General features: G+C 37.5%; 1 protein-coding gene across 3 annotated transcripts in view; it reads left to right on the forward strand.

Moving 5' to 3' along the window:
- USH2A (usherin) overlaps nt 1-15,844 on the forward strand; it is a 378,126-nt gene that overhangs the window by 269,795 nt on the left and 92,487 nt on the right. For all 3 annotated transcript variants that reach the window (XR_005562590.1, XM_039378797.1, XM_039378798.1), the window contains exons 46-48: nt 134-336; nt 2,135-2,247; nt 8,822-9,020. Coding sequence is in view for 2 of the 3 variants with exons in the window: in XM_039378797.1 (XP_039234731.1) it covers nt 134-336; nt 2,135-2,247; nt 8,822-9,020 (515 nt within the window). In the remaining variant the exon portion in view is untranslated. The remainder of the gene's footprint in view (nt 1-133; nt 337-2,134; nt 2,248-8,821; nt 9,021-15,844) is intronic.

Here is a 15,844-nt window from a genome sequence, read left to right on the forward strand (position 1 = left end):
GTGATAACTTCATCAGAGGAAAGCAGATAAGCAGTGAACCCTTTGCTAAACCTAAATACTAATCTGCATTTGGTTAAACAAGTGCTTTTGCAGAGACAGCTGGAGTTTATTCAGTTTCTTCCTTTATTTCTAGAGCCTGAGGGCATGTTCCCTCCAGAGGTTGTCATCATCAACAGTACAGCTGTACGTGTCATCTGGACATCGCCTTCAAACCCGAATGGTGTTGTCACAGGGTACTCTGTCTATGTAAATAATAAGCAGTTCAAGACTGGAATGAACGAGCCGGGATCCTTTCTTTTAGCAGATTTGTCTCCATTCACCGTGTATGATATACAGGTTAGAATATATTTTTCTGGGTTGCGTCATACACTTTAATTTTACTTAAAGTATTTGGATTTCCAAGCAAAATATCGTTCCATGAATTTCTTTACATACATGGACATATGTTTGCACTGATCTTTGTGTGCATATACATACAATGTATAAATTTATTTTCAGCATATTTTGGTCTGTGTAGACTTTTCATAACACAAATTTCCATTATCTCTTTTTCAAATCCTCAAAACTCCATTTACTTTCCCCTAAATGCTCTGAGCTTAAACATTAGCAAAACCCCAAAATATATTGCAAAGAGGCAAAGATTCTACTCCTACTCTTTAAAAGAAAATTGCAATTGTTTTAGAAACATCAGGCCTACATAATATATCTGTGCAGTGAAATAATGATGTTGCATTTGACATCCTTGTTTCATTTTTTTTCTTTATCCTTCTGAGGAGGAATCAGAGCTGATCTCTAAAATCATCATAGTACTTTTTATGCTGATAATTTTACGTGGCTTTTCCCTTTCTCTATCTTTACCTCTCTAGGCATATATCTACTGAAAAGCAAAATGCTGTGTGCAGAAGCATAATAAAAAAGAAGAAATAATATCTTTCTATCCTGAAGTTCTATTAATATGTTCAAGAAATGCAGTTTGACTCTTAATTGTAACTATTCCTGTCTATTTCATTAAAGTTTGGTTTGCATTATTATATACGAGATGAACTTAGTAGTACCATGTATACTTCATTCTGAAAATTTGCATCAAGTTACTACATACCATAAATAAACATCACAGGCAGGCATACCGTAACAGATTTCCATGTTCCAGCCCCTCTGAAGCAGGAAACCTCCACCCATGAATACACATATGACTTTCTGAATGCCACTTGGAAACACATTTGTCTTTCCTCAATAACAATGCAAATTCAGTGTACTGCCTCACTTATAGACCCTCTATATTAATTTACCATGGCCACCTTCTGTTGCTGGAGATGTTAATTATTCTTCTCTTCTGCTTTTCTAGTATTTATACTGGACTTATATTTGCATCAGTGTGATAAGTAAAACCAAGATAAGATGCCTTTATTTTTTTTCTGCTATGATTCTTTTTTTTCTTTTTCTGAAAACAATATTATCTGGGATTCATGTGCATCTCACTGGCAATCTTACCGTTTTATCTTTCATTTTCATGCTTTTTTTATTTTGAGTAACTTCCCTGTTGACAATACAGAAACAGTGCTACAATCCTTCACTACCTATTTCACCTTGCCTTTGCTTAGTTTAATCTCAAGAACTGGAGTAATAAGTTTGTATTTCTGTGGCATTTTTTCCTAACAAATTTTATGATTCCTATTTAAATTTTTCAGTTTTCATTTCCAGAATAGGCATGAAGGAACAGAAAATATTAAGGAAAAATTATCCTTATTTTTATGTCAGGATATATGGTAGGAGTAGAAAACTTACAGAAGACCCCAAATCGAAGTACATTTTTTTCAGTGTTGTGTAACAGGGTCTACATATACATGCAGAAAAACAAATTCACTGCAACTCTGTTGGCGATAATTTAATAGAAAACAATTAGTGCCAGAGGGCTGCATATACCCTTCTTTTGAAAATGGTATGGGAAAATGTGATACAATGCAGTATATCTCTGGTAGATATACTTATCTCAAAGCTGCAGTATTTTCCTGTCTTTATGGAATCTGTTAAATAAAAAAGAATTATATCTTGGGTGAAGAGAAAGTCTAAACAAGTAGCGGAGCTGAAAAGTTTCTGCAGCTGAGTATATGAAACTCATGTTCTTCTTCATCAGATTGAAGCCTGCACGGTGTATGCCTGTGTGAGAAGCAATGGGACCCAGATTACAACTGTGGAAGATGAGCCAAAGCAGCTGTCAGCACCCATTATTCACGTAATTGGCTCAAGGTACTATGCTATAGATGGCTTTTATATATCAAGGAGATTTGTAGCTGGAATGGGGACCAAAATGTAAAGTTGTCTTTTCAAAATTGTAAAAGGTGCATAAAAGAATTCAGTATACACTTAGAAAACATTTTTACTGGGTGTTATTTTTGGTCTTGAAGTTTTTTTGCCAAAAGATCAATTGAAGAAGTCTCACCCTTGGTTGGTTGTACATACCCATTTGGGTATCGCTGTGCTGTGATAATAAATAAGAAATAGTTAAGAGAAGAAGCGTAGCGGAATGAAAATTATCACATTTTGCTGTCAGTTAAGAAGAGGAAGATTAATGCTCAGGGAGCAATGTGATGCTGATAATGGAAACTTAGAATAATTCTGGGTAAAAATAAGTCACCTATCACAGCAGTAAGAATTAGTAAGCTATCTTAAAAGGCATGCATATCTATGTCTCCTTGAACCACTGTTTGCAATCTGCCTGTCCACTACATCCACAGGCATGGGCAAACTTAATTGTAAAAGGGAGCATCAAATTTGCAGTCCTTAGAAGTAACCACATTGTAACTTATACAGTGATTCTTTGGGAGTTAATATCTTCCAAAGACAAAGTAAAACTAAACTTGGTAACAATTTTTCAGAGTTGCACCAACAATAGAGTAGTTAGCCTCCTGTGTTTATGTTATTGTTCCTGTGATTTTCCACTTCTAAAAATAACAAAAATCTAGCATCTGAGCCTTCAGAAATGGCCAGCAGAATGGACTTGCTTCTTCAGTCTCTTAAGGACTTTGGTTTGCTGTTTATAATTTCTACATTTTGCTTGAATTCAGGATTTATCTCTGTATAAGGGTGAAATTAAGCTTGCTATTTTTCTGTCACACGTACAGATATAGTCAAAGCTTGTTTGATGATAAGAACTCAGTTCAGGATCTCATCTTTTGCCCTTGGCTTTAACTTACGTATGCCTTTGTCTGTATTGTCTGTACTGCAAACACTTATGCATGTTTCTGCTATTATATATAGACTAAATATGTCATAACACATGAATGCAAAAGGATCAAAAATGCCTTCCTACTTTATAATCTGCTCAGCCAGAAACACACTCTGTTTCTACGCTGCCTTTTCCTACATGTCATATTATCATCAGCTGTTCTTATATCCCAAAAGAATACTAACTACTGATCGATTGCCCGGACATGTCTGGCCGTGGCCTACATGTGCCCCGGGTAGTTCATTTATTTGCCACGGTGGATTTGCTAGAGTGGAATTTAATCAATAGCTAATTCATTAATTCTGGTCCTCGAGTATGTAGGGATTGTGCAGTATAAAAATGACTGGCTGGATTCAACTTTGATTGAAATATGACAAACACTACAGCTGACAGCTTCGGCAGGTGCTGGACTGAATATGAATTTTGCTTATTTATCCTCCATAAAAGAAAAAGCTTGCTCAAAAAAACCCCACTTTGTGTGGACAAGAGGACATTTTAATATATATCTGTCATCAGAGAGAGAAAAAAGGCATTTCTAGAGTATAGGCTCATGGGATACCTGAGATGTAATACAGCCTGTGCAGTTTATTGTCTTTAATTGGAATCATGGCGTTTTTCCCTCTTCTGAATCAGTTTAGGGGGCTGTATTATTGATGAGAATGCTGTAGGATAATGTCTTTGTAGCATTCACAAATAATTGTTTTAAAATTCGCCTCAAGGTGCTACATGACAGAAATTATAATTTCACTCACCAACTCAGAAGTCTTTCTGATAGCAGCTCCATCCACACAGTTCTAATGAAGGTTGTACCGCCAGAGCCATTATAAATACCTTACTTTTCTACCCCTTGCAGTTAATAACTCAGCTTCAGGCTGAAACTTGGCACAAAAGGTCGCAGTCCTGAAATAATTATTTTATAATGCCAAACTTCAAATAGAAAACAGTATGGGACCCAATCCTGAACTTCTAAGTCAGGTTCTGATTTGTTATGTTTCTTGCCTGCATTTAGGGTTTTTGTGGGGGGGAGGTGGAATGGTTGCACTGGCCATGTTTAGGTAGAAACGATTGCTATTGAAATCAAGTTTTTGGTGTTTTTTTTTTTTTTTTTTTTTTTTTTTTTTTTTTTTTTTTTTTTTTTAATTAGGGCCTCAGGATCTGACTCCATAGAGGAGTATTGTATTTTGTTGCATAGTTTAGAAAGTTCTCTGAGTACTGCATGCATGCGGACGCTGACTGAAAGTTTGTGTAGCGGATTAAATTCTCATGGTGTGTAGGAAAGTAATTCATTCCCCTTTAAAATACTTCTTTTCTTTTTCTTTATCCTTACTATACAGCAATTCTGTTCAGTGCTTAATTCAAAGGTTGATGGCTCAGAAGACAACATGTGGCCTAATCTAGGGAATCTAGGAATCTAGGGAAAATCCTTCATGTCTTCATGAAGAGAGGGCCCTTTAAAAGCACCCTTAGGGGAACCAGAAACCTTGGTCAGAGAGTAAAGAACAGCTCAAAGAAGATAAGGCCATGGGGGAAAAGCTAGGTGGATTCTTTGGTTTGATTTTCAGTATCATGGGACTTCAGAAGTTTTCTGTGTCAGTTGCTGTTTGTGAATGAGCTGGAGGAATTATTTCAAATCAACATGTTAGTGAGAAGGATTTTAGAAAAAACAGATGAACTGTAGCAACAAATTATTGGGATATTTGGGTATTTGCTCACGAGTTCTAAAGGAGATCAAATATGAAAGTGTCAAACTGCTGTACTGTGTTAAATATCCTTTAAATTGGACTTGGTACTAGAAAAATGGAAGATAAGGCAATGTAGTGTAGATTTCTCCAAGGGGATATGGGGAACTAAAGACCAGTAAATCTGATTTTCCCGTACTGGGGAAAGGGGAGGAAAGTAAAATAAAGACAGGCTATGTGATTAAATGTGAAACACTAGGGAAGGCTGTTGTGCAGTCACATCCTCTCAACATATGACAAGCAAAACACAAAGATTTCTTACATATGCTTAGTTTTATAACACTTTCCCTACAGTGTTCAAGACAGTGTTCCCGTGGAGGACACCTGATCACTCTCCCTGCTTTAGTAATGGGAAAAACAAAGCGCTGAAAGATTTCTCTAAGAAGTTTGTAGCAACAACAGAAGCGTGATGCCATTTATCAGACTGTCTGTACTGTGTCATACTGCCTCTCTAATTATGTCAGCCCTGCAGTCCACAATACAGCAGGTAGTTAACTCCTGTGCAATAATGCTGGAGCAGTTGCTCAGTATGTGTGATCTCCTGATGAGGGAAGTATTTTATCCACTAGTCATTAATAATAGCAGTGTTCCCTATCTTAAGACTGTCAGGTGAATCGTGTGATTTTTTTTTTTTGTTCCAACTCCTAAAAGTAAAGCCATTGAATCGTAGATTTTTAAACTTAACCGTTGTATGTGATGAGACTAACAGAACATTCATTATCAGGATTCAGAAGTGAGGCCTTGATATATTTTTAATCTTCATGGTTAAACCTTTATTACTGTGTTGAGGAGTTCTTTTATGGGCACTTGAAGCTGGTGATACATGAAGCAGGCAAAACCCAGAATTTTCCTTCCAAAGTCTGTTTTACCAAAATGCATCTGATGTGATATAAAAAGACTCCAAAATACTGTTATTTTTCATGGATTTTTTTAAAAAAATAATATTTCTACCTAGAAATGTCAAAAATAATTGACTTCACATGCTTGGGCCAAATGATTTCAGTTTGCTGTCTTTCACCAAAAGCAAATACACCCCTGTGGATCAGTTTGAAATTGTTCTTTATCTCATGAAACTGCTGCAGTGCCTCATGGACCCTGTAGTCTGAAGCAGGTTGTTTCTTAGAACCTGGTTAGGCTGCCTTGTCTGCTTCAGTATTTTCACCACATTGCCAGCAGTCATAGAAGGGACTCATCCAGCACTGGAACTATCATAAATGGCAGACACTTAAAGTGTTCTCTGGGCAGACAAGGGTTATGCTCCGCGTGTGAGGTGTTGTACATTCGTCTAAGCCTATTTGTGAGTCTGCTTCTGTAGGTCAGGCTGTGGACACGTCTCAGCATAGTCACAACTCCGGTTTATCTCACAGGGAGTGATTGGGAGATGGACAGAAGGAGAGGGTAGGCAGGCTCTGTCCCCACGTTTCTGCAGCTTCTGTATCAAATGCACCATGCATGATACAGCTGGCTGCACACTAAAGTGCCCGTCGTGTCCCATCAAATCTGCACCTGATCATGAAGGTCTTTCAGCTCAGCCTGGGGTATTTCTTCAGATGGGGGGTGTCAAAAAGCTGCTGCAGTTCCATGAAAATCCTGCTGTTCTTTTTTAAACCAAACTATACACTGTTCTTCCTGCACTGCCACAATTTGCCATGGGTGGCAAACATCGGAAGGTGTAGACATACCTGAAACATCCATAAAATTGTGAAGGAGTCTGCTATTGGAAGGTCATACATTCATTGGCACTGATCAGTGAACTCCCATGCCACACAATTTTCTTGTGCAGCTGCAGTTTTACACAATATCAGGCTATCTCCACTCCAAATGTGTATCTATCAATTGAATAATAATAAAGTGATTGCTTGTTAAAGGAAAGAAGTACATGCTGAGCTCAGCAGAAAAGGCAAAATGTTCAAATCATTGCATTAATTATGAGGCCTAATTTGAAATTACATTAGAGAAAAATACGACTTGAAAAACTGCAGAAACCTGGCACAATACTTTGAAAATATACCCTCGAGGATCTGAATGAAACTTGCAGAAAGCAAATAATTCAAAAATATGGCTGGGTATGCTTTCTTTGCTCCTGTGATCTATCCTGTGCAAAGACCAGTAGAGAGTTTCAATGGCATTTATAAAGGTTCAAGTACTACCCTCCTTTTCTTTTTTTTCTTAATCTTCTTTTTTTTCCCCGAAGTTTGAACAATATATTATCCCGCTTTTACATTTTTAAGTTAGGTCTTCTAACATTATTTAAATGTGGATGAGTGCATTTGTGCGAGTATGTGTTCATGTATATGTGGTAGAATATCATGGCTAGGCTTCGCGAAGAGAATACAAAACAGCGATGGATGAAATATGGAATTAAATCTATGGTTCAGATGAGGACCATGGAAGGATAATGGTGACTCTACAAGTCACCTATGGATTTATTCCCTCATAGGTGACATCAATTTCTGTTCTGCAAAGGCTTATTGCTGTGTGTATTCCTCTGTTTATACCTCAAGGAAGTGAAATAATAGTTCATTTATTTTTATTCTGTTAAGATGTCAAAGTTTATCTCAGCAGCTGCTGTTTCACTGAAGCATTTTCACTTTAAATTAATGCTAATTTCTGATGTCACTGGCATTCTGACAGTGGCTGTGTAATTGGGACATGGAGATTAAAAGAGGTACTTGGAGCCTAAGTATTTACTATGCAGTATTGTCAGTCCTCCTGTTGATCTACATGTAGCATTGGGATTGCCTTCTTTCCACCCAAAGAGAGTCACAGTGAAAGAAATTTGTGTCTTATGCAACACTCCATGGTGATCATACAAAAAATGAAGTGTTCATGTGAAATATCAATGTAAAATTTGTATTGTTTTTTCAAATGTCCCTTTTCATTTTTTTAAATGTTATTTATTTTAATACTAAGTGAGATTTTGGAGCAAGTATCTACACATTTTTAGTAGTGACAGGCATGCTACAGTTTAACATGCTTTAATGATATCCCTTAACATATTTTCTTCCTTAAACTGATGATGGTATGATATCAAACCTGAAATCGATAACAGGATATTGTTTTACAGACAGTCTTTTTGGGCTGCTACAGTCATGCTGTTGCACTCAGTCAGAAGCCTCGAGTCTTAGTTGTGATAAACACTTCCATTTTTTACTTCTAATTTTATGTCAATGAAAATATTTAAATGCAGAAGGAAAGTAGTGCTTACTGATGCTGTAATGAGTTATTTTTTTAATTCCATGCTAAAGAATACATCTCAAAGAAAAATACATTTTATTTGGAAGCAGGGAAAAGACAAGATGAATACAAACCTATTCTCAATGGTAACTGAGCACCATGTGAGTAAGCTGCAGTGGCAACAGCACAGAAGGAAAGGGGGGGTCTTTTGCCCCCCACACTGCCCACACTTTAGCAGGCTTCTGTCTGAGAATGGAACAGTCACACCAGCCCCGTTCATGTACACCTTTGCTATTGCACCAGGAAAGGCATACTGCATCCTTTCTCCAACCACTGAAATGAAATTAGTAAAATAGTAGAAAGTTTGTTGCGCATAAGTTTCCAGAAATAGGAATGAGATATCTTTTAAATAGCAACTTTTAAGGATTTTGATTGCATGTGTTATTTCTCTTCATGGACTATTAGCACATACTGACACTTTTTAAATACTTTTAGAACTACGGTTATTAAAGTATCTGTGAAATTCATTATCCAGAAGAACATTTTGACACTTTAAAGTATTTCACTCCATGTGAACTAGTGTAAGGTAGAACTACTATATGCTAATCATTTAATGTAAGTAGCTCTAGAGGCATAACTACTTCCAAAAATTTAACAGATGTTGATTTTCTTATTGTAGGTCTCTTCAAATCAACTGGGCATCACCAGGACAGCCAAATGGCATTATCCTGGGGTATGAACTTTTACGTAAAGCATGGCAGAAGTGTATCCCATCAAAGACTCCAAGGAGCAGCAAAAGTAATATAATGTGCATCTCATTAGAATGTAAAAAGCATGAAAATATCTGTGGAGAAGCGTGTTATCATCCAGAGTCGAAGGTAAATGTATATTCTTAAGTTACCTATGTAATGAAAAATAATACTTTTAGGAATAGGTGTGTAAACTAAACCTCTTTAGTTATCAGAGGAAAGGAAGTGGAGGATTCTGCTTCTTTTGATGTTTTGAAATCAAGGCTCTGATACATATCTTGAAACTTTTTAAAGTCAAATATGGATGTTTGAGCTCAGGACGGGGATAACTGTGTGTGTCAGCTCATGACAAGTGATTCTGTTGTGTTAAGTCTTTGTTGACCTTCTTTCTCCTTTCAGAAGAAATGATGTGTTCATTAGCACTTGGGTTTGGTGCAGTTTTGAAGTGAATCCCCAGAGTGTTTTAATTTATTACCTGATTAATGGTAGAAGTCATTTTAATACATGAACTTAATTCCTCGCACAGGAAGCTAACCCAGAACTTGTGTGTCAAAAACCTTCAAATATGTTCCAGCTCTGGATGGGCACTTTAGGTTCCCAACCAGTATATGGACCACCTCACTTCACAAGCATGCATCTGAAATTTCTTCCCTTCAGAAAGCTGTACTCCATGTCTATAGTGCAGGTGTTCATCCCAAGAATTCAGGTTATGTGTGATCCAAAGTAAATCTCACAAGCCACGTATAATGGAAGTTGGAGGAATGTCACTATCAACCTCTCGAGTCCTCTGACACAATCCCATGATGACAAATTGCATGGTGGATATATAGAGATCTCTGTATGTATTTTTGCATCCTGTTTGGTACAATTGTCACTGAACTGGGAGGAGCTGTTGATTCCGGTGAAGGCAGAGGCCCTGCAAAGAGACCTCAACAAATTAAAGTGGTGGGCAATCATCAACTGTATGAAGTTTGACAGAGGCAAGTGCTGAATTATGCACCTGGGATGGGGCAACCCTGGGTGTATGTACAGACTGGGGAATGAGATGCTGGAAAGCAGGGCTGTGGACAGGGACCTGGGGATCCTGGTTGATGGCAAGTTGAATATGAGTCAGCAGTGACCTGGTAGCCTAAAGGTGTGATCTATTCTCTGGTGACCAGTGATAGGATACAAGAGAATGGCATGAAACTGTCAGGGGAGGTTTAGATTGGATGTTTGGAAAAGGTTCTTCATCCTGAGGGTGGTTGGGCACTGGAACAGCCTCCCCAGAGAAATGGTCACAGCACCAAGCTTGACAGAGTTCAAGGAGCATTTGGACAACGCTCTCAGGCACATGGGGTGATTTTTGGGATTGTCCCATGCAGGGCCAGGGGTTGGACTCGATGAACTTTGTGGGTTCCTTCCAGCTCAGGGTATTCTATGTTTCTACGATTCAATCAGTTTTGCTCAGCTGCACGCCACAGATCATACACTGAAAGTTACTAGAGGAGATGATGCTTTATCAGCTCAAGTATTCATTCAGATATCTCTGTAGCACATGATGGTAGTTCATATGGCTCCTTTGGCATAAAGTGATTGCATCAGACCACTTAAAGGCCACAGAAAATTTCTAGGTTTATGCAAAATTTGAGAAACACTAACAAAACTATAAAGCTTCTCTCTGTGTGAGGAATCATTCCTCAAATCCTGCATGGTAAATAGTGGCTATTAACATGAATTGCTGGGCGTTTTTTTCCCCACTTAAATTTTTCCTTGGCTAAATGTTTAATGACAAGATTCTCTAGTAGAGAAAATCTATTTTGATTCAGCTACAAGTGCGTAGCTGTTATATGACAATGATGAGCAACTCTGAATGGGATCTATTGTGATTTGTCAGATGCATTTTTAAATTATGGCTATTTTCAGGTTAATCTTCATATGAGTTCCTGTTTAGGAGTAGGATCAATAGCATAGCAGGAGTCTGTAATGGTTTTTATTGACAAATGAGGTAGAAAACTCTTAGTTTGAAAGTAAGATTTAATGTCATGAAATAGTGTCTCTATTTGTCAAAGACATCATCACATGCGCTGTGACTAAAGCAAACAATATGTATTCACAAGATTCCCTGTCAGACAAGACAGTAATTAAGGGAGTGAGTTATTTGAGGGGTTCAAATCAAAATATAAATTATTCCAACCAACACAGCTTTAGCTTTTGAATTCCCTTGAAAGCAATACTAAACATAAGTATTTCTGAAATCTTGGAATGAATTATGGGCAACCCCTTTTTCTAAAAGGTAAAATTATTTATTTCAGGTTTTTGGCATGGTAGACTTTTAACAGATCTTGGCATGTATATGAATTAAATTTGTATTATATTTATTTTAGAAGTTTTCTGCTCTGCTTTTATTTTTTCAGCCTTCATACATGTATGGTAACTTTGAGCTTGAAGATTGTTCATTTATTTTTATAGCTTCCTGACTTTCTAATTTTTCTAATTAATTTTGCAATACTTTGCTCTAATGGTCTCTCTGTATTTTCAGAGACTGTGGTTACAAGTGGGTGCCAGTTGTTAAGTAATGGATATATAATAAAGGACTGGAAAGTCCACGGGAAATGGAAGCACTCATGCATAAAATGACATGGGGGTAATTTTTGTGGGTGAATTGATTAAAATCCCTCTCCCAATGCTTTGTCTGGTTTGCTATATGTATCCACACTAGCCATCCAAAATATCTTTAAGACACACCTACAGAGCTCTTGGTACATCCATGTTCCTTTTAAACTGGAGTCCATGATAAGGATGGCATAAGACCTTATGTGGCAATCCTCTCTCACACTTTTATAGAATTCAATGTCAGTCTATGCCAGTGATAATGCTGAAGTCTATATGCTAATATTTGTGTTCCTTGGATTTGACAGTCTACTGGACAGAAGTGAAGAAAAGCAACACTGACCAGTGTACACTTGTTCTGAAGAAAGCCTCATATCACAGTGCCAGCTGCACTTCATAGAACCAAATAATGGTTTGGGTTGGAAGGGACCTCAAAGACCGTCTAGTTCCAACCCCCCAACCATGGGCAGGGACACCTTCCACTAGATCAGCTGCTCAAAGTCCCACCCAGCCTGGCCTATTAACCATAAATTAATTGTACAGCCAAATGCAAAGAGATGCCATTGAGAATTAAATGCTGAGCATTTTAAGTAATGTTCAGATCCTGAATAATAAACAAGTTTTTTTGTTCATTTGATGATGGAATCATCAGCAAAAGCTAGCAATTGTATACATATAGCTCCGATAGACAAATAGGTTGTGGAGTTCTCACTTTTGCTTGGGTCAACTATTGCACCTTGAATACAAGACAAAAAATGGATCTAATTTCCCTCTTAAAATTTTATTGAGTTCATGAGTATAAAATGAGAGGAAAACTAGGCTTTTTGTACAAAAATTATTTGGAGATATGTCTTTGGTTATTTATTAATCTTTCCTTATGAATTTATGGATTACATTTAGCATCATCAGCTTGCTATTGTAAGGCACTGCAGAAAAAGAGGGATTAGTTATAATTCAGCTACATAAGAGATTGCCAAAATATAATCCGTTCCATCTAGAGAAACCAAAGTGTTTCAGTAAAAGAAATAGAAGGGTATGTTTTCAGTGTGCAGCTGTGGGATGCAGAGACTCTTTAGCTAACACTGGCTGAGTTGGGTCCAGCTGAGTAATGCAGCTGTATCAGACAGGCAGTGTGAAACAGCCCAGGTGCAAGGCTGCTCTGGAGTGTGTGTGTGTGCTGTGTTTGGGATCCAGGTTAGTATCTCTACTTAGCACTGTGCTGTGCAAATAAACCAACTTGCTCAGAGCTGTCTTGGGAACCTCTAAAAGAGCAAATGACCTTTTTGCTACAAGGGACATGTGTACATACACATTCATGGCCTGATATTAAGCCCAGTGAAGACCAAACATTCCTGTCATCCTAAGTAATCTTTGCATCAGATCACAACTGCTTCTTTCTAGTTGTTATCCAATTTTCTACTTCAATGTTAGGAATCTTTGTTACTTTAACTAAAGCTCACACATTTCTGTGCCTGGTATCCTTACCCTCATGTTTAATCAGACTTGGATGCATTTATTTCTTGAGCATGGAAAGAATTTAGAAAGATTTTTGTGTGCAGAAAAGCTGAGAATACACACTGATGCTGAATTTTGTCAGCTGCCAGGAGGGTTCCTATGTCCTGTGGACCTTTTACAGTAACAAACCTGTGTTGCTTGGGTATTCCCAAGATTCCCAAAATTGTCAGTCTACACAGTCTTTTTCTGTTTTCAGTAAGATGTGATCCATAACTCTACCTGTATTTGAAGTATCAAAAGAGACATCAGCTCACAGAGCACATATCGTGAGCTCTTCAGAGGTACTTCAATTAACAAGGGAGTGTGCCTGAGCTTCACCCATTGGGGAACATAATCTCAGTATCAATAGGGAAGGCATTCCTGTATTATCCTTGTAGCTACCAAACTATTCTTCTGTTGTTACTGGCATCCTGAGGTGAACTCTGAAAATAATAAGACAGGTACAGTAAAAATGTAATTAAAATAGTGGCATAAAGGCTAACAATTTCTGTACACTTTGCAACATAAATATGAACATCAAGAGACCGAAGGTGTTAATACAGCTTCAGCACTTTTATTTTCAGTTGCAAGAAACTGTATAAATCTGCAGTTAGTGAATTAATCAAATATAACCAACATTACTAGGAAGTAAAGGTTTACCCCTTTACTCATTGTAATTAACTTGCCATTTGTTCGCGAAGCCTAGCCATGATATGTTAAAAACACCAGTGGCTTCTTTTTCAGGGCAGGAGGAGCAAAATGGTGGCTTGATAGCTAGCTTCAAAAGCACAATTTTCAGAAGTGAAAAGTAACACATCTTGACAGTGGTGAAGGGTATTCCATCAATATTTATGTAAAATTTACTATTAATGTTAGCAATATCGTTACATTCTTTTTCAAGTCCTTTCAGGCTTAGAGGACCTTTAAAAAGTTTACAGTTCTTGTTGTAACACACCTGAAAGATGTGAAAGGAAACTCATTTTAGGAAGATAATATATAGTGATTTGTAACAGAATAACAATAATTTCTGCTCATGGATTTTAGATCTAAGTCTGCATCAATTACCAAAAGAGAAAAATAGTTTGAGAAAAGAAATGGGTGAATAAGCATACTTAGCTAAAAAGGGTGTCTATATAGATTCAGAGATAATTTAGGTAAAAAAGAATGAACCTTGCTAATTTAAAATATTCCCTCTCACATGAGAACATGATGGGTCAATCATTACTCTGGTGTTTTCTCCACAGGCAGAAATTTTTAATGAACTCCTGTAGCTAATAGGAATTCCTGAGAGTGTTTTGTGAATTGCTATTTCACAAAGTGGCTCTGGCAGCAAGTGTTTGACAAGAAGGATAAACATGGCTGCCTAGCACATCTGTTTATTTGAGTAAATCAGTCTTAGCTCAACTGGCATGTGTCCATAAGGCCAGATAATATCCTTCAGCAAAGTCTTCAGCAAGCAGAGGGATCAGGGATGACACAATTGTAATTAAAAGAGAGTTGCATAGATAAGTTTGGAGTGTTTTTTTTAAAATCGTTAAAATATTGTGTAATCCTGCCTGCCAGATTTGATATCTAGTTACTCTGTGTTAGTGTCATGGCTGACTGGGCCTTGCTCAGGTATTACAATAAGTCTTTGCTTGTGCTCAACCCTTCGCAGTCCCTGTGCTCCTGATCACAGTCCTTCTGTGGGCTTGGGTGGGACGATAACTACAGGACTGATTGGAGAGTAACCTGGTCTACTGATATTTTTCCCATGACATCTAAGGATGAACATCTTGTCTCATCTCCATAGATAGTAAAGATCTTTTAATAACCAAGCATATGTTGAACTTTCAACCTTCTGACCTGCCTAAAATGTAGGTGGCACTGTATCTGTTCGCTACAAGGCTTCTACTTTCATGTACGCAATGGCACCATCCAGTTGGGACGGTCACCTTTAGATCTAAGATGAGATAATAATAACCTTTTGCCACTAGAACTTTCAATCCATCTGCTTTTCTTCTTTTTCTATGACATAGTGTTAGCATTACTTGAATGCATTTTATTTTATGGATTGATAATGCAGAATCCTTGGGCTGAATATCAATGCAAATAGAAACTCTCTCTAGAGGACTGCCAAAAAAGTGTTATTTAACAATTTACAGCTGACTACAGAGAATTTTATGGAACTACATAATAATAGCATCAACTATATCAACCAATAATGCCAGTTGAGAGTGTGAAAGTGTTTTAGGACTGGACACCTCTTTGGAAACTATATCTAGGTTATTGAGAAATACCGAGGATCTTAAATACTTTTTAACAAGGAAAAAGTAGCTGCTGAAATTACTGTAACACACCTGAGTGTTCAGCTGGAGATTTTTTGAGGAAAATGAGGAGGAAAAGAAGAGACACCAGTAATAATGCAATCTTGTAAATAATGTTCTAAACTGAATGCTGTAGAGTTAATACTAAAATGGCCCTCCCAGATTTGGTGTGAAATATGCAGAGCAGGTGTTTCTGCTGAGGATTCGCAAGAGAAGGGGCATTTCTCAAAACTGGAAGCATCACATGGAAAGTAAAATGGCTGCTTAAGCATCTGAGCCTGAATGATGCCAAAGATGTGTAACTTTCTTTACCTGAAAGATGGAAAGACTATGTTCAGGTGAAATTTAAGTGGTGTGCATAACTGAAAAGAATGGAACAGTACAGAGGTGACAAAGGAAGTCCATGAAAAGGAGAGGAGATATTGGACTAGATAGATCACAGAAATAGACACAATCCCAGGGGGCACACAAATTGGGGCCAAGAATGCATGAGGAACATGTATTTGGCCTCCTTTCATGTAGGCAGGTACAGAATTTACTGACTCTGGTGTCTCAAGCTCA

Source organism: Pipra filicauda, unplaced genomic scaffold (assembly GCF_003945595.2).
Source record: "Pipra filicauda isolate LSUMZ 115617 unplaced genomic scaffold, ASM394559v2 scaffold147_size4022426_pilon, whole genome shotgun sequence".
Classification (NCBI taxonomy): Eukaryota; Metazoa; Chordata; class Aves; order Passeriformes; family Pipridae; genus Pipra; species Pipra filicauda.